At 53.2% G+C, this 27,986-nt stretch overlaps 3 protein-coding genes across 5 annotated transcripts; all 3 read left to right on the forward strand.

Annotated features, from left to right (window-relative positions):
* Positions 1-10,482: 10,482 nt before the first annotated feature.
* Positions 10,483-27,443, forward strand: LOC115353902 (antigen-presenting glycoprotein CD1d-like). Of its 2 annotated transcripts, XM_030044007.2 has the most exons (6): positions 10,483-10,640; positions 10,962-11,219; positions 11,376-11,657; positions 11,764-12,048; positions 12,155-12,254; positions 12,423-13,023. In XM_030044007.2, the coding sequence occupies exons 1-6, from the start codon at positions 10,553-10,555 to the stop codon at positions 12,481-12,483; spliced, it is 1,074 nt and encodes a 357-aa protein (XP_029899867.1). In that variant the 5' UTR covers positions 10,483-10,552; the 3' UTR covers positions 12,484-13,023. The 2 variants fall into 2 exon arrangements, with proteins under 2 accessions (XP_029899867.1, XP_040974749.1); XM_041118815.1 differs by lacking the exons at positions 12,155-12,254; positions 12,423-13,023 and adding an exon at positions 27,310-27,443 and having other exon boundaries at positions 10,485-10,640; positions 11,764-12,052.
* On the forward strand, positions 17,180-20,516 carry LOC115353711 (T-cell surface glycoprotein CD1b-3-like). 2 transcript variants are annotated; one of them, XM_030043497.2, is made up of 7 exons: positions 17,184-17,300; positions 17,921-17,991; positions 18,454-18,742; positions 19,308-19,589; positions 19,696-19,980; positions 20,103-20,199; positions 20,333-20,516. In XM_030043497.2, exons 1-7 carry the CDS (start codon positions 17,228-17,230, stop codon positions 20,376-20,378), a joined length of 1,143 nt encoding a protein of 380 aa, XP_029899357.1. In that variant the 5' UTR covers positions 17,184-17,227; the 3' UTR covers positions 20,379-20,516. The 2 variants fall into 2 exon arrangements, with proteins under 2 accessions (XP_029899359.1, XP_029899357.1); XM_030043499.2 differs by lacking the exon at positions 17,921-17,991 and having other exon boundaries at positions 17,180-17,300; positions 18,482-18,742.
* On the forward strand, positions 22,143-27,752 carry LOC115353712 (antigen-presenting glycoprotein CD1d-like). The gene is given in 7 exon segments (XM_030043501.2): positions 22,143-22,528; positions 22,530-22,612; positions 23,774-24,031; positions 26,633-26,914; positions 27,021-27,305; positions 27,451-27,547; positions 27,658-27,752. Coding segments are annotated over 7 exon segments (1,281 nt in total). The 5' UTR covers positions 22,143-22,259; the 3' UTR covers positions 27,665-27,752.
* The last annotated feature ends 234 nt before the right edge of the window (positions 27,753-27,986 follow it).

Here is a 27,986-nt window from a genome sequence, read left to right on the forward strand (position 1 = left end):
TCAGAAAAACTCTCCCTCTCCCAACTTACATAGACCTGGCTAGTTCAGTTCCACTGTGTAGGTTCAATAAGAACAGCAAAGCCTCTTCAGTATAACAGAATCAACTCTCGACTACTACGGAGAAGTATCTGAAAATCGGCCGGCTTGTGCTTCTCAACTCCCCTACCCAGAGGGTCCAGTTGTCTGATCCAAGGTTGAGTTCTGACACAGGACAGCTGTGCATCCTTGGCTCAGACTTGCAGGGAAATTCCTAAGTTATGAGAAAAAATAGAGTTCAACCTTGCAAGGTGAGAAGGGTAAAATGCAGAAAGAGGTTGGATTGTTTTAAGTGGGATGGTTAGGAACTCAGGAATTAAAGAGTAGAAAATCAACATGAAAAGATGTAAAATCCTAATGAAAAAAACCGAGCTGGAAGACAGGAGCTCAGCAACACTTCAGATCAGTCCAGTCCACAAAGCAGTGGACACCCACTCTTCACCTCCTGGCTGAAGCCTTCTAGGCCAGCAAAGACCCTGAAGTATGTCTTTCAGGGAGCATGCTAAGGCCTCTCATAATGTCCTGCTAATCTTTGCCATCTTTTGTGTTTACTGAAAGTGTAAAGCATTTTTGCATAGATCCTGCTTGCAAAGCCTCTGCATGTGACAAACAATGCAACATAGGGACCCAGTAAGGGATCGTGACATCTGGTAGCTAAAGTGATTTTTTTTTTTTTTTGGAGAAGGAAAAATTACTATTCAGCCAAATCTCAATGCTCTTGCACAGTTTGTACTTAGATTCTGCTCATGGAGAGTTCACTCATTCAAGCCTATCACCACTTTTTTTCTGCAATTCTTACTAAAAATAGTAATAGTCTGACTACACTGTTTGTTCTCTGGATTTTCTGTATCAGATTGGACAATGTTGTCGCGACCTGTGCTGGACAGACCAGGGAGGGATCGTGGTGAGTTCGGAATTCCCTTGGGCTAAATTAAGGTGAAATGACACTAAATGATCAGTTGAACATTTTATTTATGGAAGAAGCAAACTTAACTTGGCACGTTTAACAGTAGGTGGCGTGTTTTCTCCCAACAGGAATTGGCATGAAACTAACTCAGTAAACCGTGTAACCTGTTGTAATCATATACATCAATTCAGGGAATAAGGAGAACCCTCCCATTGGGTCACGACGTTCAGAGTGGACTTCCTTGTTTTCTAGACGCCTTCTCAGGTAAAAGCCTAGGGGCGCCTGGATCCACTCTTAGTCCCAGACTTGGTCAACGGTTTTATGTCTAAAGGGATGAGGTGTAGAGATTATGAAAAAGGAGAGAGAAAGAGAGTGAGGCAGAGAGAAAGAGGAAAAGAGAAAGATTTCACCGGTCCTGGGTGCAGTGTTGGTCCAGCCAGTCTAGGGGTCCAGTTCTGGTGGGCGTGCGTGCATGTTGGGCTTCAATTTGTGTCTTTTTATCATCTCCTTGCCCCTCCTTCGGGTGGGCACTTGAACTCATTAGGCTAATTGGATGTCATGCACTGGTTTGTGCTTTCAGAATCTTTGGGAAATGGGTCGGCGGGGCTTGGGGGTCATTTGGGGAGTAACTTCTCCTTCCCTGCAGGCATGACTATTGTTTGATCTTTGGCCATACATGGTGAGCTGCCCTGTTCAGCATATCAGAACAGGGAGCCCTCTGCCGTCCTGTTGCTGATGTCCTGTGCTGATCTGTGCTGAACAGCTTCTTTTCACCTGTGGTTCTTTGTTATGCAGTGTTCGTTGTTATGCAGAACTTGCCCCAGCACAGTGTTTGAGACATTAACTCTTTCAGTCTCTCACAACTGTACACTAAGACTAAAAAAACACCAAGAAACAACTAAAAACATACCACACCACCCCCATGCCAGTCCCTCTGAAAAACTCCAAAGCTCTCCACACCACTAGAAAAAATGGAGCCTCTTATTATGTGTATCTGCTATGAGCTTCCAGTATTTTTGCAAACTTTTAACTTGTATTTTTTAAAGCTTTTTCTTCTTGTATTTATATTTTTAAAAATATCATCATTCTACAGAGAAAAAGGTTATTTTTTAAAATAATTTTTAAAAATCTTCTGTCACGATATAATTCATCTAGACCCTTCTTAATAGACACTATAACATTTTCTGAGAACATTTCAGTTTATGAAGGATCAACATTTAATTTATTCCTTACCTGCTTAGGTTCACCTAACAAACCGCAGCTCTAGAGAAACGTATGTTTTCAAGTATTTTGGTAACTCATCATTTTTGTTAACAACAAAGCTCTATAAGTACTCACTTTTCAGTGAATATTACATTCCCTCTGCTCCAGATGACAATGGATTCCCTAATTATACTGTGTTTTAATGAAATTAAACAGTTGCTGTATTCAAGGTTGTTAACATCATTAAAAGAGCAACTTAAGTTGTTCAGTTTTGTTATTTACTCAACATGCAAATTATTTTTTCTGCTACAGTAAGAAAGGCAAAAATTGAAAAGTTCATCCTCTTTTTGAAGCCACATTATCATAGACATTGCTCTATGGTTGACTCATATGTCAAGCTTGGCGGGTGTATGTTCCCACTGCAAGACAAACACACACCTGGAGACTCCTGGGCCAGGCTTCCACTTTCCATCCCAGAACGTGCAACATGCACACTCCTTCCCATTCTGAGGTCCCTGCTTTTCATTACCCTAACCCTTCATCTCCTCCTGATCACATGCTAAAATCTGTAGTCAAATCATTTTGCTGAAAGACCAACAGAAGATCTGCCTATGCCACTCCTCAACTTTCCACTCTGCATTGCGCAACATGCCTCACTCCTTCCCCTGCTGAGCTAATGCTTCATAATCTTAATGCCCATCCTAATCCTAACCCACATTCAAAGCTTAGTAGATATATGTGGAAGATATGACTGAACACTACCTGCCTTATCTGCCTGGACCTTGTGGGGGACAGAAAGTCCTATGGCACCATGGTGTGCCCAGCATGCAAACACGCCTGGCTCCACAGGGGCTGCATCCAGGCAGGAGCTGTTCTCTCACCCCCGGGGGCACAGCAGGCACTCAGCAGCACCAGAGTCTCACTCATGCTCTTTATGTTTCTCCTGCAGGGACAGGCTCTGTGCACCAGCATTTCTTGCTTCCAGTGCCCCCTCTGTAGAGATAAGGAGCTATTTCTCTTGGAAATGCTCACCATGGTGTCATGGTTTAAACCCAGCTGGTAACAGAGCACCACGCAGCCACTCGCTCACTCCTACCCCCCCCCAGCCACGGTGGGATGAGCAGAAAATATAAAGAAAAGCTCGTGGGTCGAGACAAGGACAGGGAGGGATCACTCCCCACTTGCAGTCACGGGCAAAAGACAGGCTCAACTTGGGGAAGAAACAAATTCAATTTAATTTGCTACCAATCAAATCACAACAAGGATATTAGGAAGTAAAACCCAACCTGAGAACACCTTCCCGCCTCAGCCCCACTCCCGGTTCTCTCGCCTCCTCCCCCCGGCGGCGCAGGGGAGCAGGGGACGGGGGCTGGGGTCGGTTCCTCACACCTTGTCTCTGCCGCTCCTTCCTCCTCAGGGGGAGGAGGACTCCGCGCTCCGCCCCTGCTCCGCCGTGGGGTCCCTCCCGCGGGAGACAGTCCTCCACGAACTTCTCCAGCGTGAGTCCTTTCTGTGGGCTGCAGTTCCTCACAAACTTCCCTGGCGTGGGTCCTTTCCACGGGCCGATCTTCAGTCACAAACTGCTCCAGCACGGGCCTTCCCGTGGAGTCACGGCCATCTTGGGGGGCCTCCGCTCCACCGTTCACCTCCACGGGCTGGGGGGGACAGCCTGCCGCCTCACCGCGGGCTGCGGGGGCATCCACCTCCTCAGGCGCTCCTCCTCCCCCTCCTTCCTCACCGACCTCGGTATCCGCAGAGGGGTTCCTCTCACATTCCAATCCCCCTCCTCCTACTGGTTCCCCTTCTGAAATCTGTTCTCCCAGAGGCGCTGCCGTCGTCGCTGAGGGGCTCGGCCTGGGCCAGCGGCGGGTCCGGCTTGGAGCCGGGGGAGCTTCGAGCAGCTTCTCACAGGAGACACCCCCGCAGCCCCTCCCCCGCTACCAAAACCCTGCCACACAAACCCATAGTAGGCATTCCTGGAAAAGACACATCGGTGTGTGTGGATTGTCCAACTCATAGTTCACAAACAAGTTTCACTGTGTCTAGTGCACATAGGCGACTCATGGGGGGTTACAAAAGCGACCCAGCCTTGGGTTGCCTTGAGGCCCTGTCTCTCTGCAGACAGGACTCACAGGGAGCTGTGTAGACAGCTTAGCCCTGTGTTGTCTGATAAACCCTAAACTGAATAGAGCGGCGGCTGTGCCTTTCAAAGAACCAAAACCTGAACTGAGCTTTGAAATCCCTTAACAAATAGTATGCCCTCAGTCTCAATCCAACCACTATTTAGTTGCCTGAGGAAGCAAGGTAAAAAAAACCAAAACCTGGAGGGTTTCAGTGTCAGTTTCAAATGACAACCTTGTGTATTCAAACAATCACAGACCAACAAAGGAAAGATAAGAGGAAACTCCACTCAGATATACACAATCCATTTAGGCATATAACATAATCCACTCAGACATAGTCATACACACCATTCCACAAGTCAGGGGATAAAAACTCTAAGATTCAGGTTGGAAATGGGGGAGTCACTTCTCCAACTATACAGTTGGCTTGTGAAGGAAACCCTTCCCCCCCCCCTTGATCGGGACGCTGGTCAAGGTAGCTTCCCTGGGATTGAGAGCCCTTACCTGAAGGGGTAAGTGAATATTGTTTATGCTTTAAGTTTGTAAACGTGTGTGTGCTTGTGGCTGTCTGTGAATCGCTTGTGGTTGTAATAGTGTACCACACTTGCCTTAAAAAATTGCAATAGCACATTCCTCCATCGTATCTGTAAAACCTGCAATAGGGGCATGTTAAGTCAGTAAGTGAAGTTCAAATAAATCATTTGCTTGAACCTTGCAGTTAAGTCTGCGAGTGAAGTTCAAGTCATTTGCTTGAACCTTGCAGTGAAGTCTTTTTCCGTCACAAGGTGTTATTTTGCTTGTTTGAACAGATCTGTCTAGTTTGCTCAGAAATGCCCCTGGCTATCTGACGTGTCTGCCTGAGGCTGAGAGGAATGATAGAGGACCTATGGGTAACTTCAACTGCTTTGAAGCAGGAAAAAGATGCTGGATCACATAAAATGACATCAGACAACCTCTAGTCTCGGGTCACAGCTCCATTGCTAACAGATGAGACTTATGAGATCAGCCCTTCAGTAATTTCTTCACAAGCTTCTAGATGGGGTTTGAATAATTTGCCCATGCAGTGGTGCCTTGCACCACTTGAGATAACCTTTGGTGTCCAAGGTAAGTGTGTGGGACTGGCAGAAAGGACATGTGAAACTTGGCCTTCTGCAAGAATAAATCAAGGCCATGCTCATTATCATTGGGTATGTCAAATGTCACCAGATGTCGGCAATTAGGAAATTGTTTGTACCTTTACAGTTAATATTTAGAAATAGTTACTTGAGGTGATGAATCTGTTCCCCAGGCTTTGAAACCTATGCTAGTATGAGATGACTTCTGTCCTTGAAGTGAATATTTCTTCCACTAAAGGAGCTCACCTGTAATCACCCACAATAAAGACAATGTTGTTTGGATAGATAATTCACACATACCAAGGTTTCTTTGACTAGTATCAGGATTGATAAGTGCAGTCATCTAAGCTGAAATAACAGGGGGGCAGCCAGTTGCTACAGTTTATACCAAGCCTTAAACTCAGCTATCTGAAAAGCTAAGAGAAACCTTAAATTGTTTTTACACCCATAGTATAATGTAATGTGGGAGATGATGGATGTATTTGAGAAAATGAGAGTACAGGGAAGGCAAAAAATATACATTGCTCCTTGATGCTAGTTTCTACTTTGAGATGCCTTTAATAACTTGTGAAGTATCCAACTTGGAATAGTTAAGTTTCTGTGTTTGCTCAGCAAACTTTAACCAAGAAATATGAGGGAAGCAAGTAAGTGTTGTGTACTACCTAACCCATGTAAAGTTTAGTATGTGCTAATAAGAGAAACAGGGCAAGTTGTATCATTATGTGAAATGACCCACAGTAAGTTTCCCCCCACTCTCATTTTGGCACCTCATTTTGATGTCTGGATGGTTTTAGGTCTCTCCGTGTGAACAGAAGAAAGGCAACATTAAAAAGCAAAACCAGAGAGGGGTGGAAATGAAGAGGCTTATCTTCTGTACCAATAGGCACATTCACATTTTGCATGAGTCTGATCACCTAGGCTCCATCAACACTTCGTGGAGAGAGGCAGGCAGTCCTCAGTTATGATTCATCCCATTCTTAGAAAAATAATTTTGAAAGTGCAAGGCTTCTCAGCCTAAAATCTGTCAGTGGATCAAAGCCAATTTGACTAGTTGGACAGTTTACTTAATGGGATATAGAACCAGTTTATAATTTGAATCCTTAAACCACTGGGAAAAATATCTCATTTCACAAAAAGAACAAAACAACTTAGCATCACTAAGGACAAAGAATCAGGTCTTCAGATGATGTGAAACTGGTGTAGCTCCAGCAAAGACCAAGTGCCCAAGATTTACAAATAAATCACTCTCCATGTACAAAAGCTCCCTGGGCAGTCCTAGAGTAAACCCACTGTATTCCATTGACAGCTATGGTGTCAAGGACAGGCTGCTCTACAAGGGAAGGTGAGCTAGGAACTGAGGGTCACAGCAAGGGAGGAAGGTTGCTACATCACTGTCCTGGTTTCAGCTGGGATAGAGTTAACTGTCTTCCTAGTAGCTGGTACGGTGCTACGTTTTGAGTTCAATATGCGAAGAATATTGATAACACTGATGTTTTCAGTTGTTGCTAAGTAGTGTTTAGTCTAAAGTCAAGGATTTTCCAGCTTCTCATGCCCAGCCAGCGAGAAAGCTGGAGGGGCACAAGAAGTTGGCACAGGACAGAGCCAGGGCAGCTGACCCAAACTGGCCAACGGGGTATTCCATACCATGTGATGTCATATCTAGAGTATAAACTTGGAGGAGTGCAGGCGGGGGATCGCCGCTCAGGATCTAACTGGGTGTCGATCAGCAGATGGTGAGCAATTGCACTGCACATTATTTGTACATTCCAATCCTTTTATTATTACTGTTGTCATTTTATTAGTGTTATCATTATCATTATTAGTTTCTTCCTTTCTGTTCTATTAAACTGTTCTTATCTCAACCCACGGGTTTTACTTCTTTCACTGATTTTCTCCCCCATCCCACTGCGGGGCGGGGGAGTGAGTGAGCGGCTGCGTGGTGCTTAGTTGCTGGCTGGGGTTAAACCACAACAATCACAAACAAGGAGCCAGGAAGTCACATCAGCAAACTCAGGGTAAGAATCAGGTCTGGAGATTGTAACCAGCATCAGCCATGAGTCCAGTGATCACCCAGCAAACCTGAGCTGACAATTCATTTCCAGTCAAGCCAATGGGACAGGACTGGTGTCAGGAATGAGGAGATACAAGACTTGCCACAGACTGAGCTGCAACATAGCTCCTGTGTAGCACAGATGGGAGCCAAGGACAAGATTCTCAGTTAAAAGCATTTCCCAAGTGGAGGTAGGGTTATGACCAGGTTTCTTACCAGTTTCTTAATGACGGCTGTTATCAGCAAGCCATCCTTGAGCTCAATTAGAAAGGCAGAAGTGCACTGCAGTCCCTCATAAATGTAACTTTTATCCTACTATGGTGAATATGTACCAACTCCAATAAAATCTCAGCCAAACAGTCATCCAGTTCAAGCCATCGTAGCTGTACTGCAGTAAAGAATATTATTGGGCATAACTGGCAAGGTTTTGTTTGGGAAGGGAGGAGGAGGGCTACCAGGGTGACCTCTGAGGAAGGAGATCATGAAGTGCCCTGTGCTGACGATGGCTGAGTCCAGTCAGCACACCTCCTTTGAACAAGAGGAGTTTGTGGCACTTCTGTGACAACGTATTTGGAAAGAGAAGTAAACACCCAGAAAAAGGGATAGCAAGGTCAGAGCCGTAGGACGTGCTCCATGGAAGAGCAGATGCAGCCCAAAGGGACTGTGGCCTATGAATAAGACCATGCCAGAAAAGGTACTTCCCCAAAGGGACTGTGAACCATAGAGAACCCATTCTGAAGCAAAGGAAACAAGCGAGGAGAAAGAAGTAGCAGAAGAAAAGTTTAAGGAATAAGGAGTGGCCAAAAGAAATGGCTGTGCACTAAGTACAACTTCCCATGCTGCTACCACCACGTCAAAGGAAATAACTAACCTGTGATGATAACAAGGTGAGTGGAGACTGGAAAGTGGGAGGAGAGGTGTCAGTGACATCACATGCACCCACACAAGCCGGAGGCCGGCTAATGGCCTATCAGCTGCTCAGCAAGAAGTGACCAACAATCACCTTAGGGGGGACCGCGAGGACAAATGGCCACCTTATAGGACTGCGTGGATAAAAGCCCCCTGCCCCTTCCCTCACTGGCTGCCCCATGGCTGCGCTTTGCCATTCCACCAGCCAAACACTCTCCTCTGGCCCCAGCACTGGTGGCCCTGCCAGGAGGGATGTGGACATTGTGGGGGCATGGCCAGACATCCCCTGGGTGATGCTCAGGTGAGCTGCTGGGGAAGTTGGTACATTTCTGGGCCCACCAGGCCACCGCAGCGTCCCTACTTCTCTGTAGGACAGCTCCACGGAAGGGAAGGGGTTCAGTGTCCTTGCCTCCCGACGTCTGACTCAGTGTCATGGGATGCTGCAGCTCAGCCTGCAGCAGCCCCATATGGGCCTTCCCCATGACCCCACCATAGCTGGGGACACATGAGATGAAGACGTGGAGCAGGGACACCTCCCCCAGTTGCGCTTGGAGGGGTCACATGGCGCCCTGCCACACTGCAGAGGGGACACCTCGGCCCTGGTTGTGTTTGGAGGTTATCAGGGCGCCCCACCTCAAACTTCTCCTTGGCTGTGGTTTCAGTTCTGCCTTCACCCCCAGCGCGGGCACCCCCAGGAAAGGGGAACAGAAACTGCAGGGTGAGGGGAGGTGCCAGGGGACAGCTGGGGAGAAGCAGTGGGTAGGGGACATTGTGGGGGTGAGGCCAGCTCTGGTCACCCCATTGTCCCTCCAGCACTGGACACTGGTGACAATGGGGACAGAGCAGGTGGATGGCCCCCCACCATTCCTGTTCTCACGCCCAGGGGGCACTTGGGGAGGGGGACAGGGTTCCCCACCAAAGATGGTGGGAAGGAAAGGGGAATGCCAGCCTGCAGCCCAGCCCCAGGCCCTCTCCTGGGGGCATTTAGAGGAGAGTTGGAGTTCTCCAGCACTGTGGGGTGCAGGGAAGCAGAGTGGCATCTCCCAGGCCTCATGGCATGGATGGACCTCCATCGAAATGGGGAGGCTGCTCATCCACTGCAGACCCCTGGAATGGGCCTCGGGGTGGGAGGACCATGGTCCCATCCCAGTCCCAGCTTGGGGATCCTGCCTGGCCAAGTGCTGCCACACTCCAAGAGTCTGATGACTGTCAGTGGGGAACAGTCCCTTCCAGGTCCCACAGTCTGTCTCTCACACTACAGCTGCTCCAGCCCATCTACTTCCTGCGCCCCAAGAGGAGCTCCTGGAAGAGCTGCTTCCTCCAGCCCTGCCTGCACCCACCCCTGACCCTACAGCTGTGGGCCAGGCTGGAACTGCTCGTGACCTCCTCCCTGGGAAGCCCTTCCCCAGGATCAGGCCAGCAGTGCCAAGGGGTCAGGGGATATCACCAGCTCTTCTCACTCACCCCCCAGAGCCATCCATGGCCACGGTCTTCACCAGCACACTTCGCCCAGCTCTGCTCCTGCTGGTTTGCCACATCACCATCTTCTGCCCATGGGCCATCAGTGTGGTCTGGCTCTGGGACAGACAGGAGGTGACAAAGAGGCATAGGGCCAGTGAAGAGCCTGGGGGCATGGGGAGCCCAGGCATGCAGCCAGGCTGTGGGAACAGGGTTCGCCTCCTCTGCAGGAAAGACAGCCACATCAGGGTGAACCCGCCCAGTTAAGTAGGCAGCATAGAGCGGATGGAGATGTCTGTGCTACGCAGTGCCAGACATGCTGGGCACAAGTGGTAGTGAGGGACATTCCTGTCAGGGACAGTGGATACAGCCCATGGCCAGGTGGCACCTCCACCTGTAATGGGGGTAAAAAAGAGGGGTCGGGTCACCCACACCGCCCTGATTGCCAAGGTGCTGCCACAGCCATGAGGGACACCTCCTGCAGCCAGTGGGATGGCCTCGTTCCCACCCAAATTCCCCCAGCACTCACAGCCTTATTCGGGATGCCCCAGACCAGCCCACCCCAAACGGGAACCTTGGGGCCCTCCCTGAAACCTCAGTGCCAGCCCCATTGGCTGCCAGGGCCACTAGCAGCAACAGAGCTGCCCGGGCAGAGCCACCCTGAGGAGAAGTGCGCGGCCACGTCTCTCACAGCCCCTTGCTCCTGTTGTTGCACCCACTACTGCACAATCGGGGCCTTGCTGCTGGCACCATGCAGCCCCGTCGTTGCTGCCTTCTCCTCCACCTCCACCTTCTCCTCTACCTCCTCCTCCTCTCTGGGACACAGGCAGACCTGGAGGGTAAGTGGGAGCCCTGGCTCATCCACACCTGCTCCAATGCCCCCATGGGACCCCATGGGTGACAGGCTTCCTGCTCCCCACCCGCCTTGGGCACTTGCCTCCTCACCCCTCCTCGTCCCCTGGCTCCACACCTCCTCTCTGGCAGGGATGCAGCCACCCCAGGTGGGTGCAGGGGGTGAGAGCTGGGGCTGCCAAGGTTGCAGGGGGCTTATGGGGGCCTGCAGGTCCCTGCAACCCCAAGGACCCGTCCCTCAGCCCCTCCACTTTCCCCAGCCCTCTCCTCTCACTTCCATCTCCCCTGTCGACTCCTGTCTTGTGTAGGGACCTTCACTATCCGGCTGCTCCAGACCTCCATCTTCCAAAATACCTCCTTCGTGGACACGGAGGGCCTGGGCCTGCTGGAAGACATTGAGCTTGGTTCTCTTGATAAGCACACCTGGACCATACGCTTCTACCAGCCCTGGGTGCGCCCAGCCCTGCCCCGCGGTGACTGGGACACCATTGAGAACATGATCAAGATCTATTTGCAGAAGTTCAACCACCTGATCAATAAAGGTGCCATGCAGAAGGATGTGCCCTGTAAGTACCCGGTCTTCTCTGTGTCCCCTCTCTGAACAGCATCTGGGAAGTGCGGAAGGACCAGCAGTGCTGGCACTGCACAAGAGATGCTGACCACGTCCACAGGAAGGCAGTACCAGCCCCCATGCAACCTCTCTCTCCTTTCTGCCCCTCCAGACCCCTTTGTGGCCCAATGCATGGCGGGCTGTGAGGTCTACCCCAACAGGACCTCCCGGGCCTTTGCCTATGTGGGCTACAATGGCCAGGACTTCCTCAGCTTCAACATGGACAATGCCACCTGGCTCCTTTCCCAAGACACCAACCTGTCACAGTACGTCCAGGCCGTTCTCCAGAACTATACCGCCTTCAGCGAGCTGGTGGAAGTCCTCTTCAACGATACCTGCGTTGATGACATAGAGATGTTACTGCACTATGGGAAGGCAGCTCTGGAGAGACAAGGTGAGACCACCCTGACCCTGGCACAGCCACCCCAAAGCCCCACACACACTGGGGCCAAGCAGTGCCCCACCAGGACTCCCCCCCCCCCCTTGCTTTCACCCCCCAGAGCCACCTGTTGCCACGGTCTTCGCCCGCATGCCCAAACCAGACCAGCTCCTGCTGGTTTGCCGCGTCACTGGCTTCTACCCACGGCCCATCAGCGTGGCCTGGCTGCAGGATGGCCAGGAGGTGCTGCCAGGCCCAGCGCTCAACACCAGCGCCATCCTGCCCAACGCCGACCTCACCTACCAGCTCCGCAGCATCCTGGCCGTGGCCCCCCATGATGGGCACAGCTACGCTTGCCGCGTGCGCCACCGCAGCCTGGGCACCCGCAGCCTCCTCATCCCATGGGGTAGGTGCCACCCATGGGGACTGGGATGGGGCTCCTGAGCTGCCCTGCCCCATGGGATGGAGCAAAGCTGGGAAAGCTCATGGCAGCCTCTGCTCGTGTTTCTCAGGGAACTCAGAGGAGGTGGTGCTGATCGCAGGGCTCGGGGCAGGGCTGCTGGCAGCTGTTGCCCTGGCTGTCATCTCCGCACTTTGGGTATGGAGACACAGGTGAGGCCCCTTCTGCCCAGTGGAGCAGCAGTGGGAGAGGAGTGGAGGAAATGCCCCAGGGGATTACTGCACTTAGCAGTGAAGCTCCTGCTCCCTGCTAGCTGCTGTCTGCACCCCCACAAGGTCTCTTCCATGGAGTACCCATGAGCCATCCGCCTCTCATTTCAGAAAGCACCAACAGATGGAGGAATCAGAGTCCCGGAACTCCATCCTGAGCAAAGAAGCTTAGCCCAGAAGGGAGCCAACAGCCCCCATTTCCTTCCACCACCCTCACAGGGACAAAGAGTCTACCTTTCTCTGCTTCAGCAAAACTCCAGGTGCTGCTGAGTGTGAGATCAATGTGACTTGGGGATGTAAGGGGAAAACCTGGGGGGCTCCTGACCCGCTTCAGTTTGCTAAGTAGACAAGGATGCATGTCTGAGACCTCCTCACTTGTTACACACTATAACTTCTTACCTTGTGGCACTGCCCGTTGCACCCACTGAGGCTCTTTAGGGCACCCCAATGCCCAGTGGCAATTTCTCCCAGTTCTGGTACAATAACACATTTATCAGTAGGTGGTAAGTTGTGCCCTTCTACTGTTGCTTTCTAGTATTTTTTCCTAAAAGCTGCCTTTATTAACCGTATTCCAGAAATATTTGTGCTGAGACTGAACTCTTCCACCCAGACTAACAGCACCTGGCCAGAAACCGTTTTACAAAGTGCTGAGTAACACTGAAACTCTGATGTAATCTGTACAAGCTGCAGATGTGTATAAAATTAAATTAAAACATGCATGTTTTTACTAAGAATGTGCCTTTCCTTAGGATTTGGATGGCTTTGGGGAGGTTTTTGACCAGCTGTAGGTGGAAGCTGGAGCACCACTGAATTATTGATACTAATTGAAGTAAACACCAAGGCAAGGAAAAAAAGTAAAAGGGTATTTGTGCATGTACAAACACATTCTTACATATTCCATGGAAATAAGCAACTGTGCACATGGGGGTAAAGTGCCCCCAAGCCTCCCAATTAAGGAGAAAAAGTAATCTAATCTCCCATCGGAGACAGAGGAGGTCAGATAGGCATAGGAAGGAATTTAGTTTGTGCTCCCTATCAACCACACACTTGAGTGTGCAAGCTTCAAAAGGTTTGGTTTTACAGGACAACTTCCTGGCAAAGTTTCACAGCATAAGACTCTGGCAGCCATATGCAAGCCAACTATTAGCTGAGTCAGAAGAAAACCCAGCTGGCCTATGGCCATGTCCACCACAATTCCACTGGGGCTGGTTTTCCCCTGGCCAAACCCTGTGAACCACAGTGTGGTGGGCAGGACTGAATTTCCCTGACAGGCAGAGTCACCTGTTGACACTGTGGGGCTCAAGGATTTCGCTGCAGGAGGAGTGATGCTGAGTCTTTCCCAGCCCCTGCTAGCTAGGACACACAGATGAAACTTTTAGCTGCAGGCAGAGCTCACTTCAGGGCTGGGAGCCCGCAAAGTCAGCACCAGCAAGGCACACAGGGCATTTCATCCCCCGAACAGAGTGAAACACCCTGCAGGACTCACAGGATGTGGCCGGACGAAGCTCACCCACCAAACCTGGAGAGCAGATGCAGCCAGTGAGCAAACCTGGTAAGAAAAGGTGGTCATGTGCATGACCTCCCAAGAGACCCTTACAATAACACACACAAACACCCAGGCATTTCTAGAGGTCTTTTCAGGCGTTTCAGCCCAGCCCAGCTGGTGCTGGTGCCCACACACCCAGTGCAGCATCCCGAGGCACTGCAGCCCTGCCTACCCCACCCCAACTCACCCAGGCACACCTCTGGACTCAGGAGGGGTTACAGACCTCACCTGAGGGGGGACTGCAAGGACCAATGGTCATATGTGGTGGAACTGCAAAGTCCTACAGTCACCTGGGGAGGAACAGTGAGGACCAGTGGTCACCTGGGAGGACTGCAAGAACCAATGTCACCTGAGGGAACTGTGGGGACTGATGGTAACCTGGGGAGTGACTCTGAGGACCAGTGGTCACCTTAGGAGACTGTGAGGACCAATGGTCACCTGAGGGGACTGTGAGGACCAATGGTCTATGTGGATGACCAGCCCCCTGCCCCCTTTGGTCATTTGCTGACCAAAGGAAGTGACAGTATCAAGGAGAAAGAAGTTGTGATTTCTGCTACAGCAAGTAAGAAAGTGCAAAAAAACAACAAAAACATGAGGACAAGTACATTCAATAGAGATGAGGAAGAGCTAAAGCAGAACTCCTGGTCCATTGCAACAGTGGGAGACATCTGGAGAAAATGCAGAGAGGACTGAACACATCATGAGAACCTGCAAAGTCAGGTGCCTGCTCCTGTTCTATTAGCTACTCAGCCACCAGTGACAACAGATGCACCCACACAAGCCGGAGGCCGGCTAATGGCCTATCAGCTGCTCAGCAAGAAGTGACCAACAATCACCTTAGGGGGGACCGTGAGGACAAATGGCCACCTTATAGGACTGCGTGGATAAAAGCCCCCTGCCCCTTCCCTCACTGGCTGCCCCATGGCTGCGCTTTGCCATTCCACCAGCCAAACACTCTCCTCTGGCCCCAGCACTGGTGGCCCTGCCAGGAGGGATGTGGACATTGTGGGGGCATGGCCAGACATCCCCTGGGTGATGCTCAGGTGAGCTGCTGGGGAAGTTGGTACATTTCTGGGCCCACCAGGCCACCGCAGCGTCCCTACTTCTCTGTGGGTATGCTGGTTTTGGCTGTGTAAGAGACTGAATTGTTATCTTGAACTATTTGCCTCAAAGATTGTTAGGTGTGAAGGACTGGGCTGTCATCGAAAGGAACTGTGAACTGCTTATCTTGAGCCGTTTGTCTCTAAGATGGCCTGTTTAAGCAGGACACTCCTCTGTCCATAAGGATGATTACCAGGCCATTGAGGCATCCAGGGGAGGAAACTGGGCTGGAGCTGATAAGATACTGGTTTCTGGTGTCGATCACGGGAAGGTCGTGTGATAAATGAAACCTGCAGCGCATGACATCATCGAAATATGCCCTATAAAAACCCATAGAGACAAGCTGTGGGAGCTTTTCTTCCTCACCAAAGAATTGAAGATTGAGGACCAATGGGACGCCGCTGGATCCATGGTGGTGACCATCCTTGCAACTCCCACCACCGACTGCTTGCCTGAGGACCAACGGGACGCCGCTGGATCCATGGTGGTGACTATCCCTGCAACTCTATCCCGACTGCTTGCTTAATTTCTACCTTTTCTTCCATTCTATCCTATCACCACCATTTTCCACTTTTGATACTTTTGATAATAAAAACTCTTTTGACTATATGGCATTTGACCTCGTTTGTGTCTTAATCTTGCTCTTGGGATCATATCGAAACCTTCCCCGACATTGGATCGGGACAGGCTGGGATAGAGTTAATTTTCTTCATAGTAGCTTGTATGGGGCTATGTTTTGGATTTGTGCTGGAAACAGTGTTGATAGTTCAGGGATGTTTTCCTTACTGCTGAGCAGTGCTTATACAGAGTCAAGGTCTTTTCTGCTCCTCACCCCACCCCACCAGTGAGCAGGCTGGGGGAGCACAAGAAGTCGGGAGGGGACACAGCCAGGACAGCTGACCCCAACTGACCCAAGGGATATTCCAGACCATATGACGTCATGCTCAGCATATACAGCTGGGGGAAGAAGAAGGAAGCTGAAGATGTTTGGAGCGATGGTGTTTGTCTGTTACGAGTGATGGATCCCTGCTTTCCTGGAGATGGCTGAATACCTGCCTGCCGATGGGAAGCAGTGAATGAATTCCTTGTTTTGTTTTGCTTTACTTATTAAACTGTCTTTATCTCAGCCCGCAAGTTTTCTTTTTTACTCTTCCAATTCCCTCCCCCGTTCCACTGCGGGGGGGAGTGAGCAAGTGGCTGTGTGGGGCTTAGGTGCCAGCTGGGGTTAAACCATGACAGTGGGACAGCTCCACAGAAGGGAAGGGGTTCAGTGTTTGGAGGTTACTGGGGCATGCCCCACCTCAAACTTCCCCTCAGCTTTGGTTTCAGTTCTGCCTTCTCCCCCCAAGGAAAGGGGAACAGAAACTGCAGGGTGAGGGGAGGCGACAGCTGGGGAGAAGCAGTGGGTAGGGGACATTGTGGGGGTGAGGCCAGCTCTGGTCACCCCATTGTCCCTCCAGCACTGGACACTGGTGACAATGGGGACAGAGCAGGCAGATGGCCCCCACCATTCCTGTTCTCACGCCCAGGGGGCACTTGGGGAGGGGGACAGGGTTCCCCACCAAAGATGGTGGGAAGGAAAGGGGAATGCCAGCCTGCAGCCCAGCCCCAGGCCCTCTCCTGGGGGCATCTAGAGGAGAGTTGGAGCTCCCCAACACTGTTCCTGCAGCCATGGGCCAGGAGGGAACTACTCATCACCTCCTGCCTGGGGAGCCCTGTCCCTGGCGTTAGGCAGGTGGTGCAGGAGGAGCCTGAGCTGGAGGTGCTGGGGGGGACCCAAAGCAGCCCTTCTCCCTGTGCGGGGGCTGAGAGAACAGCGACTATCTTTTTCCAGTCAGGGCTGAAACCCAAAAGCCATAGTCACCTTCATGGGAGCTGATGCACCCCACAAGAACAGGGATAGGGGTGAGGTACCATTGATAGGGAAGGGAAGTCAGGGGGACCCAGCTCAGGCCCTTGAGCACCTGTTTTCTCCTAATGCCATTTCCTGGGCCTCCCTTTCCCTGCCCTCTCCTCCTGGCTGGGCTCTCCCCAGCCCCAGCCTGTCGTGGCACTTCATGCTCAAAACCTTATTTTGGCTTTCCTCCCTCCCACAGGTTCCCAGCCCCCAGCTCGGGACCTTTGGTCCCTCCCCAACACATCCGCACTGGTCCCATTGGCGGAGAGCCACAGCCATGACTGCTGGGCTGGGCGGAAGCGTGGGGACCCCACGGGCTCTTCCTCTTCCCGCAGTCACTGCTGCTGCTGCTTCAGCCTTGCTGCGTGCACCATGCAGCCCCCTCGTCTCCTCCTACTCCTCTTTCTCCCCCTCCTCCTCCCTGGGATGTGGGCAGACCCAGAGGGTAAGTGGGAGCCCTGGCTCACCCCAACCACTCTCACCCCCCTGTCAGAAGACCCCACAGGTTCCTCAGGGGAGTCATGGCCAGGCCAATGTCCCCTCCATGGGGGGATGATCCCCAGCATCGAAAGGCCACCCCCCCCCACCACGCAGCACCGAAAGGTGCCCTGTCCTTGCTCACCCTCTCTGTTCCTGCTTCCAGCTCACGGCTTCATGCCTCACCAGCTTCAGCACAGGGTCCCAGGCACCCAAGCAGAAGTGAGGCCAGGGGTCCCCCAGCCAGGCCTGCAGGGAGCCTGTGGGTGCCAGGGGGTTCTCAGCCCCATGTGATGCTGTGGGCCTCTTCCAGCAGACCCTTGTTTTTTGGGGAGCTGCACCTGCAAGAGGATGTTTTGGGTGCTGCTGTTGCACAGACCATTTCACCACAACCCCATGAGACCTCATGTTTCAGCGGGGGAGGGGGGCAGCAGACATGGGAATACGCGATTGATCTCTGGGCTGGCCTACTCTCCTGCCCCCACCAGGATTTGGTCTCCTTGAGCTACCAATGCCCGGGAGACCCTAAACCTGGACAAAATGCTCTTTCCTCTCCTCCATTCTCTATGTCGTCTGCACCATGTGCAGGTCTCTGGAAGATACAGGTCCTGGCACAGGTGCTTCTTCTGGGGGAAGCGTCGCCCCAAACAAGCACCAAGGTAACCCCCAACATCTGCTCTGCACAGCAGGCACTGGGCAGAAGGGAGACGGGGAGGGGAGAGTACGAGGTGCCTGAAATCCTGTATGGGAGAGTAACACCATATTGAAAGTAAAATAGAGAAAGAAAAAGAGCAGTGTAGGCACAGGAAGTTCAGACAGGAAAGCAACCCTGAGTGAGCTGAAGATCATAGAATCATAGGCTAGTTTGCATTGGAAGGGACCTTTAAAGGTCATCTAGTCCAACCCCCCTGCAAATGAGCAGGGCCATCTTCAACTAGATCAGGTTGCTCAGAGCCCCGTCCAACCTGACCTTGAATGTTTCCAGGGATGGGGCATCTGCCACCTCTCTGGGCAACCTGTTCCAGTGTTTCACCACTGTCATTGTAAAAATTTTGTCCTTATATCTAGTCTGAATCCCCTGTTTCCCCTCCAGCCCCCCCACTCATCTCCTCTTTCTGCAGCCCTTCCCATCCCCATCCTCTTTCCCAGCAGAGCCACAGGTTTTACAGCTGCTCCAGACCAGTTTTATCACCAACTTCAGCTCTGCTGAGATGTCCGGGGTTGCTCTGCTGGGGGACGTGCCCATCTTTGCACTGGATCCTGCCAACTGGAGCATCCACTTCCACTGGCCCTGGGCCCGCCAGGCCACAGCCGAGGGTGACGCAGAGAAGATCAAATCCCACTCAAAACTCTTTCTGCGCAATATGGTCCGATACGTGCACGAAATGGCCCAGCAGGTGCAATGCAACTGTGAGTATGGACATGGCCCCAGCCCTAGCCCCAGCCCCTTTCCCCGGGTTCTGGCTGTGCCCTCCTCTCCACCGGGGTGGCATTTGTGTGGTCTCATAGGGTGCAACAGCTCCTGAAAGGGAACGGGAAATGCTGCGGCTTCTGGGGCACATGGCTAGCAGAGGCGGGGAGGGCAGCGCACCAAAAACATCCCTCAGGGCTCCTGCCATCTGGCATGGGGGAACCCCTCTGCACACTGGAGAGCTGCCACCAAATTTACCGGGGCTGCAGGATCCACACAGCACAGATCAGGGAAAGAGAAAGTTGGGCGCAAATATTTTGGGGGACAAGATTCTGTTTGAGCAACCACCCCATGCTAACTGGCCTCATATTCACTCCAGTCTTTCAAGGAGACTGAGGGCTTGCGGGGTGTCCCAGGGCTTCCTGAAGCACGGTCCCATGCCCTGATGCCCATTGCACGCCACTGCCCATTACACCCCTGCATGCACCTCCAGCCACATCCCACCTCATGCCACCCATGTCCCATACACTCATAGGACTTCTTCACTGGCTCTGCCCTTGGCAGATCCACTGGTGGTCCAGATCCGTGCGGGCTGTGTGCTGCACCCCAATAGGACAAGCTGGGGCTTCATGGATGTCGGAGAGGGTGGCAGAGACCTCATAGCTTTTGAGATGGAGAGGCAGCGCTGGGAGCCCCGGCAGCCATCCCCACTAGCTGAGCTTGTCAGCAAGTCCCTCACCAGCAAGAAGGCCATCACAGCGGTCCTGGAGCACCTCCTCTCCATTTCCTGCCAAAGCTACATCCTCACCCTGTGCAGGTACGGGAGGGCTGATCTGGAGAGACAAGGTGAGACCACCCTGACCCTGGCACGGCCACCCCAAAGCCCCACACACACTGGGGCCAAGCGGTGCCCCACCAGGACTCTCCTCACCCCCTTGCTTTCACCCCCCAGAGCCACCTGTTGCCACGGTCTTCGCCCGCATGCCCAAACCAGACCAGCTCCTGCTGGTTTGCCGCGTCACTGGCTTCTACCCACGGCCCATCAGCGTGGCCTGGCTGCAGGATGGCCAGGAGGTGCTGCCAGGCCCAGCGCTCAACACCAGCGCCATCCTGCCCAACGCCGACCTCACCTACCAGCTCCGCAGCATCCTGGCCGTGGCCCCCCATGATGGGCACAGCTACGCTTGCCGCGTGCGCCACCGCAGCCTGGGCACCCGCAGCCTCCTCATCCCATGGGGTAGGTGCCACCCATGGGGATGGGGGCGCAGGGTGCAGATAGCAGCCACTGGCCCTGCAAGGGACAGCTCCTGCCTGGTGCTGCCACACTCACATGGCTGCTCTCTTCTCTCCCTGTTCCAGAAAACCACAGCATAGCTCCAACTGTCGGCATCGCCATCGCAGTGCTGCTCCTTGTGGCCACAGCCTCTGCTGGGGGGGTTTGGTGGTGGAAGCGCAGGTGAGGTCTTCTTCCCACGGTCTGCTCTCACATTTATGGGCAGATAGGTCAGGCCAGGGGCTGCAGCAGCAGCAGCTCTGCAGGGATGAACTCCCCAGCCCCAAATGCGGCTCACAGTTCCCCCCCATTGCAGGAAAGGTGAAGAGGCCACATGGGAGATCCAGGAATTCATCATCTGAGGCCTGACTGCCCGCCTGGCAGCAAGCTCTCTCGCTACCAGCTCTCCCTGCTCATCTCATGTCTCATCCCTGACCCATCAGCACTGACAGGGGTTTGCTGTGGAAAACCACAGCATTAAACAGCTACAAACCTCCCAAGCCGCATGTGGCTCCTGTGCCTCTCGCCCTCCTTCCCCATCATGAGGTCCCCCCAGGAAAGCCCCCCACACACTGCAGAGACCCCACATTGTGGCCAGGAAGCCTCCCTTTTCCTGGACACTGGCTGATCTCCCCTGCCATGCCAGGAGAAGCAATTCCTCTGCCAACCTCTCCCACATCTCTGCATCTCCGTGGCCAGTGTCTGTCCCTGGCAGAAGGGCATGACAACCTGGGGCCAGACCAGTGTGGGGCCGCTGAGTGGGATGGGAGTTGGAGCAGGCCACAAACCAGGAAGACATGGAGGGATATGAGCTGTTTCACTGAGGAGAAAAGGGGAGGGGGGGACCCAAGTGACAACTCCAATCCCCTGACATGCGGAGGCATTTCAAGCAGGTACAAAGCTGCTCCAGCTCCAGTGCTGATCTCACCCTCTGTCCAGGATGGTTTTGGATCTGGATCTCCTACAGTCCTTGACTCCTGCCACCATGCCTGACTCCTGCCCCTGTAAAAGCTGGAAGGATGGGGGATAGTCACCCTCCCAATATGCCTGACAGCCATGAAAGAGCTACACTGAGGCTCTGGGGGACTCTGTCTTTGAGCAACATGCCCCCAAGAAGCGTGGTGTGGTGGGTTGACCTTGGCTAGCTGCGAGGTGCCCACCAAGCCACTCTATCACTCTCCCTCCTCAACTAGACAAGGGGGAGAAAATACAACAAAAGGCTCGTGGGTCTAGATAAGGACAGGGAGATTACTCAGCAATTACCGTCATGGGCAAAACAGACTCAACTTGGGGAAATTAATTTAATTTATTGCCAAACAAAATCAGAGTAGGATAATGAGAAACAAGAACAAATCTAGAAACACCTTTCCCCTACCTGTCCCTTTTTCCTGGACTCAACTTCACTCTTGACTTTTCTACCTCCTCCACCCAAGTGGCACAGGAGGATGGGGAATGGGGTTTGCTGTCAGTTTATTATGCATTGTCTCTGTCGCTCCTTCCTCGTCACCCTGCTCCAGCATGGGGTCCTACCCACAGGACACAGTCCTTCATGAACTTCTCCAGCATGGGTCCTTCCCACGGGCTGCAGTCCTTCAGGAATGAACTGCTCGAGCACATGTCTCCTGTGGGGTCACAAGTCTTGCCAGAAGACTTGCTCCAGTGTGGGCTCCTCTCCTTCAGGCATACCCACCTGCTGTGACATGAGGTCCTCCATGGGCTGCAGGTAGATATGTGCTCCACCGTGGTCCTCCATGGGCTGCAGGGGGACAACCTGCCTCACCATGGTCTTCACCACGGGCTGTACGGGCACCATCTCTCTGCTCTGGTGCCTGGAGCATCTCCTCCTCCTCCTTCTTCACTGACTTTGGTGTCTCTATAGTTGTTTCTCTCACATATTCTCACTTCTCTCTCCCGGTTGCTGTTGCACAGCAGTTTTTACCCCTTCTTAAATATGTTATCACAGAGGCACTACCACCATTGCTGACTAGCTCAGCCTTGGCCAGCGGCAAGTCTGCCTTGGAGCTGGCTCTGTTGGACATGGGGGCAGCTTCTGGCATCTTCTCACAGAAGCCACCCTTGCAGGCCCCCTGCCACCAAAACCTTGCCACATAAACCCAATACTCTCTGCCAGGGGACTACAGAGTAAACCCCTGGAGGTTACCGTGGGGGGAGGCAAAGGCCACCATGTGCCAGGCCCAGCCTACAACTCCTTGGATGTCAGGGTGCTGCTGCAGCCAGAAGGGATGACTTTGCATCCACCCAAACTCCCCTGGTGCTCTCAGCTGCCGGCCAGAGTGCCCCAGCCCAGCCCTCTGCCAGCCACATCACTTCCCCCTGGGGAACACACCTGGGTCAGGCCCTCCCCAAAACCTCAGCACCAGCCTTATTGGCTACCGGGGCTGCCCCATGACACTGACTCCACCAGAGCTGCCCAGGCGGATCAGCCCCGGGGAGAAGTGTGCAGTCACGGCTCCTGTGGCTGCTTCTTCTTCCTGCTACACTTGCTCCTGCACACTTGCCGCTGGCACCATGCAGCACCCTCGCCTCCTCCTCTTCCTTCTCCTCCTCCTCCCTGGGATGTGGGCAGATCCAGAGGGTAAGTGGGAGCCCTGGCTCAACCCTCCCTGCTCCCATCCCTGCACTGTGGGACCCCACAGAGGTGGCAGGGGGTGGGCACAGGCAGGCCACTGTCCCCATCACCAAGGAGCCACCCCCCACCCCACAGCACCCAAAGGTGCCCCATCCCTGCCTACCTGCTCAGGGTTCCCTGCCCCACACCACCCTGCCCAGCCCAGCACCACTGGTGTTGGGGTTCAGATGCCTGAGCAGCCAAGGGGCAAGGGGTTCCTAAGCCAGGCCTGGGGTCCTGGGCTGCCCTCAAAGACACCTTCCTCCTGCAAGAAGCCTGCAGGCAGCAGGGGTTCTCAGCCCCTCATGGCACAACAGCCCTGCACTGGGCTCCAACCCCTTGAGCATGTCCTAGGCACTGCCCTCAGCCTGCAGGATCATTTCTCTTGCAATCGAAGGGCCCCGAGATCCTCTGCATTCTCCCCTGTGAAACAACGCTTGAAGGTTCCTCCTGCAGCTATAAGCCTTCATCTGCATCCCCAGCCTGTATTTCCCATTCCAGGGGCAGGCGCTCACCACGCCCTCGCCAGGGGGGCACTCACTGCTCCAAAACATGCTTCACTCTGCCCTGCTTACTACCGGAGTCCCATTCAGCGCTGCAGCATCAAACTCAGTCTCCTGTCTCCTGTTAGGATTTGGTCTCGAGCACTGCCCAAGAGCCCCTAAACTGGGGTGAAGTCCTCCTCCCTCCCAGCCCCACACACCCCCCCCCCCAGCCCCTGCACTGTGTGCAGGTCTCCGGTGGATCTGAGTCCTGTCACAGTTGTTCCTTGTTGGGGGAAGCATTGCCCCAAGCCAGCACTGAGGTCCCCCCGCCATTCCCTCCACACAGCTAAGTGACAGCTCCCAGAAGGTCACATTGGGGTGGTGGATGGCTAAAAAAAGGGAATTAGAGGAGAAGCAGGGAGAGGCTCAGAGAGGCCATGGAAGAAAACTGCAAACTGAGTGAAACCAGGGGATTTCCCCCACCCTGCCCAGCTGCCCCATCTCGCCCTGCCTGTCCCTGGGGACACTGCAAGCCACCCTTCCTCCCGGGGCCGCCCACCAGCACTGGAGCTGGCAGCCCCATGACCTCCTCCTTCATCCTCATGCACCCCAATGCCACTTCCTTTCCCACCTCTCCCCACAGGCTCTTGTAAACTCCACCTTTTCCAAACCTTCATCTTCCACAATGCCAGCTTTGTGGACATTTCAGCCTGGGCCACCCTGGAGGACATCGTCTTTGCTGCCTTGCAGAAATACACCCAGAACATCCTCTACCTCCACCCATGGGTCTACCCAGCCCTGCCTGTAGCAGAGTGGGAAAACCTGAAAAACCTATTCAGGATCTACGTGCACAACTTCGTTCTGTCCCTAGCCGGTGATGCCGAGCTGTACCAGACACCATGTGAGTACCAGGTGCTCAGCACCTCCTCTCCCAAGGCAGAGAGCTGTGAGAAGGAGCTCAGAGCCACCACCAACAGCTTTCCCAGACTGGGGCTGGCAGGAGAGAAGGGAATGGGCCTCATCTTGCACCAGCAAGACCCCCAAACCACCCTGTCCTGTGTGGTGGTCACATGGGGCCATCCTGGTCCCCAGCACAAACTTTGGCTGCATTTAGCTCCACTTATGACCTCACACCAGCCCCCCCTATTGCTCTACAGGCACCACAAATCCCACCAGAGAAGTCATCTGAGAAAGTGGAGTAGAAAGTCAAAGGGGCCTCTCTGCTCATGTCTGTGGGACAGGACACATGGAGCAAGGACCTAGCCCCACACACTGGTGCAGCACTAGTGACCCAAGGGCAGGGCGCCAAGCAGAGTTCCACTGTCCTCCTACTCGCCCACACCCCATGTCCCATCACTCCCCCAAAGCAGTGCTTCCTGCTTTGCCATGGCTCCCACCCTGCTCTGGGCAGGGGCAGCTCAAGGACAATGATCTACAGGGCTCAGGACAGGTTTCTCACCTGCAGAGTTTCCACCTGGCATAAAACAGAGCACTGACATGGGAGAAAATAGAATAGAATAGAATAGAATAGAATAGAATAGAATAGAATAGAATAGAATAGAATAGAATAGTTGGAAAGGACCTACAACAATCATCTAGTCCCACTGCCTGACCACTTCAGGGTTGACCAAAAGTTAAAGCACATTATTAAGGGCGTTGCGCAAATGCCTCTTAAACACTGACAGGCTTGGGGTATCGACCACCTCTGTAAAGAACAATTTCCTAATGTCAAGTCTGAACCTTCCTTGATGCAGCTTTGAACCATTCCCATGCGTCCTATCACTGGATCCCAGGGAGAAGAGATCAACGCTTTCTTCTCCACTTCCCCTCCTCAGAAAGCTGTAGAGAGCAATGAGGTCACCCCTCAGCCTCCTTTTCTCCAAACTAGACAAACCCAGAGTCCTCAGCTTCTCCTCATAGGACATGCCTTCCAGCCCTTTCACCAGCTTTGTTGCCCTCCACTGGACACATTTGAGTACCTTCACATCCTTCTTAAACTGTGGGGCCCAGAACTGCACACAGTACTCCAGGTGAAGCCGCACCAACGCTGAATACAGTGGGACAATTAACTCTCTTGACCAGCTGGTTATACTGTGTTTGATGCACCCCAGGATGCAGTTTGCCCTTTTGGCTGCCAGGGCACACTGCTGGCTCCTATTGAGCCTGCTGTCGACCAGCACCCCAGATACCTTTCTGCAGGGCTGCTCTCCAGCCACTCCTCTCTCAATTTATACTTCTGTCCAGTGTTACTCCATCCCAGGTGCAGAATCTGGCATTTGTTCTTGTTAAATTTCATGCCATTGATGGTTGCCAAATGCTCCAATATATCCAGATCCTTCTTCAAGGCCTCTTGTCCTTCAAGAGAGTCAACAGCACCTCCTAGTTTGGTATCATCAGCAAACTAGCTAATGGTGCATTCGACTCCTGCATCCAGATCATTGATCAAAATATTGAACAGCACTGGCCCTAGGATTGAGCCCTGAGAAAAACCACTGGTGACCAGATGCCAGCCGGATGTAGCCCCATTCACTACAACCCTTTGAGCCCTGCCATTCAGCCAGTTCTTCACCCAGTGCACAGTGAACCCACTCACCCCACAAGTTGGACAACTTGGCCAGAAAGATGCTGTGAAGGACAGTATCAAAAGCGTTACTAAAATCCAGAAAAATTACATCCACCACCTTCCCCTCACTCACTAGGTGGATGACCTTATTGTAGAAGGGTATCAAATTAGTTACAGGACTTACCCTTTGTGAACACGTTGACTGTGCCTGATTGCATTGTCCTTTAAATGCCTTTCAGTAGCACCCAGTATGATCTTCTCTATACTTTTTCCAGGTACTGAGGTTAGACTAACAGGTCTGTAGTTTCCTGGTTCTTCCCTCATACGCTTCTTGTAAATTGGAATAACATTGACTAGCTTGCAGTCAGCGGGGACCTCTCCAGACTCCCAAGACCTTTGGTAGATGATCGAGAGGTGGCTTGCCATAACATCCGCTAGCTCCTTCAATACTCTGGGATGAATCGCATCAGGTCCCATGGACTTCTGAACATTAAGCTGATAAAGGTGGTCCCTTACAATTTCAGTGTCCACAAATGGAAAGCCATGGTTCCTGCAGTCGTGGTCCTCTGACTCACAAGACTGGGCAGCCCAAGGTCTATCAGTATTATTAAAGACTGAGGCAAAAAAAGCATTGAATACCTCCACTTTTTCTTCATCCCTATTAGTCAGGTGACCATCTTCAACAAGGATCAGTCCAATGTTTTCTTTAGATCTCCTCTTGCTATTAACATACTTCAAAAAGGCTTTCTTGTTGTCTGACACAACACTGGCCAGTTCCAACTGTAATTGAGCTTTGGCCTTTCGTGTTTTCTCCCTGGGGAGAATGAATTGGCGTGCAGAGGGAAGGGGGAAAGGGATGTCCCCAAAGAAGCAGGTGCCAGGCTGCAATTTTGGGCTCCAGCTCGAGCTGCACTCGTGATGCCCATTGTTCCCCTGCAGACCCCTTTGTATTCCAGTGCGCGACTGGCTGTGACTTGTATCCCAATGGCTCCTACACCAAATTCTACCATCTTGCCTACAACGCCCACAACTTCCTCAGCTTCGATGTGGACAACAGCCACTGGGAGAGGCGAGAGGAGAGTGCACTGGCGGCACAAGTTGAGAGGCAGTTCAACAACTTCACCGGCTTCTCTGTGACCCTGCAGCACCTTCTCAATGCCACCTGTGTTGACCACATGAAGAAATTCATTGAGTATGGGAAGGCATCTCTGGAGAGACTAGGTGAGACCACCCTGACCTTGGCATGGCCACCCCAAAACCCCACACACATTGGGGCCAAGCGGTGCCTCACCAGGACTCCCCTCACCCCCTTGCTTTCACCCCCCAGAGCCACCTGTTGCCACGGTCTTTGCCCGCATGCCCAGACCAGACCAGCTCCTGCTGTTTTGCCGCGTCACTGGCTTCTACCCACGGCCCATCAGCGTGGCCTGGCTGCAGGATGGCCAGGAGGTGCTGCCAGGCCCAGCGCTCAACACCAGCGCCATCCTGCCCAACGCCGACCTCACCTACCAGCTCCGCAGCATCCTGGCCGTGGCCCCCCATGATGGGCACAGCTACGCTTGCCGCGTGCGCCACCGCAGCCTGGGCACCCGCAGCCTCCTCATCCCATGGGGTAGGTGCCACCCATGGGGATGGGGTGCAGGGTGCAGGTAGAGGCCTCTGGCCCCACGCAGGTGCCTGGAGGATGGTGGGCCAGGCTCCAATGGCAGCCCCGGCCATGGCCTCCTGTGCGCCCGCAACCCCTCTCTCTTCTCCAGGCAGCTCCAAGGTAGCTCTCGGTGGCGGCATCACCATCGCAGTCCTGCTGACTGTGGCTGCAGCCCTTGCTGGTGCCATCTGGTGCTACAGACGCAGGTGAGGTCTCCTCCTCGCCCAGCTGCACCAGCCCATGGCAGGTGGGAGCTGCCTGGCCAGGACTGCCTGCCCTTGTCCAGCCTCACTCACCTCCTCCTCCTCTCCTGCAGGAGCTGAGAGCACGGGACACACCACGCCAGGGATGCCCCAGGGCCACACTGGCCCCCTGCATCTCCCTGATAATAAACCACTAATTAACACCCCACACACATGTGGGAACTCCTGGTGTGTCACGCCCAATGCCCATAAGCTCATGGCATCAGGTGGCTCCTGCCCACCCCAGCACAGATGGGAAGAGCTCTGATGCAGTGCAGGGGCATGCCCACTCATCCCAGGGTGAAACACCAGGACAGCTCCCCAACACCAACAGGGTGTCCCTGGCCCAGGCCCTAGTCCTGGGGAGCACTGGGCTCTGCACAAAGTAGCACTCAGGACTCAG

This window comes from Aquila chrysaetos, chromosome 20, assembly GCF_900496995.4.
Source record: "Aquila chrysaetos chrysaetos chromosome 20, bAquChr1.4, whole genome shotgun sequence".
Classification (NCBI taxonomy): Eukaryota; Metazoa; Chordata; class Aves; order Accipitriformes; family Accipitridae; genus Aquila; species Aquila chrysaetos.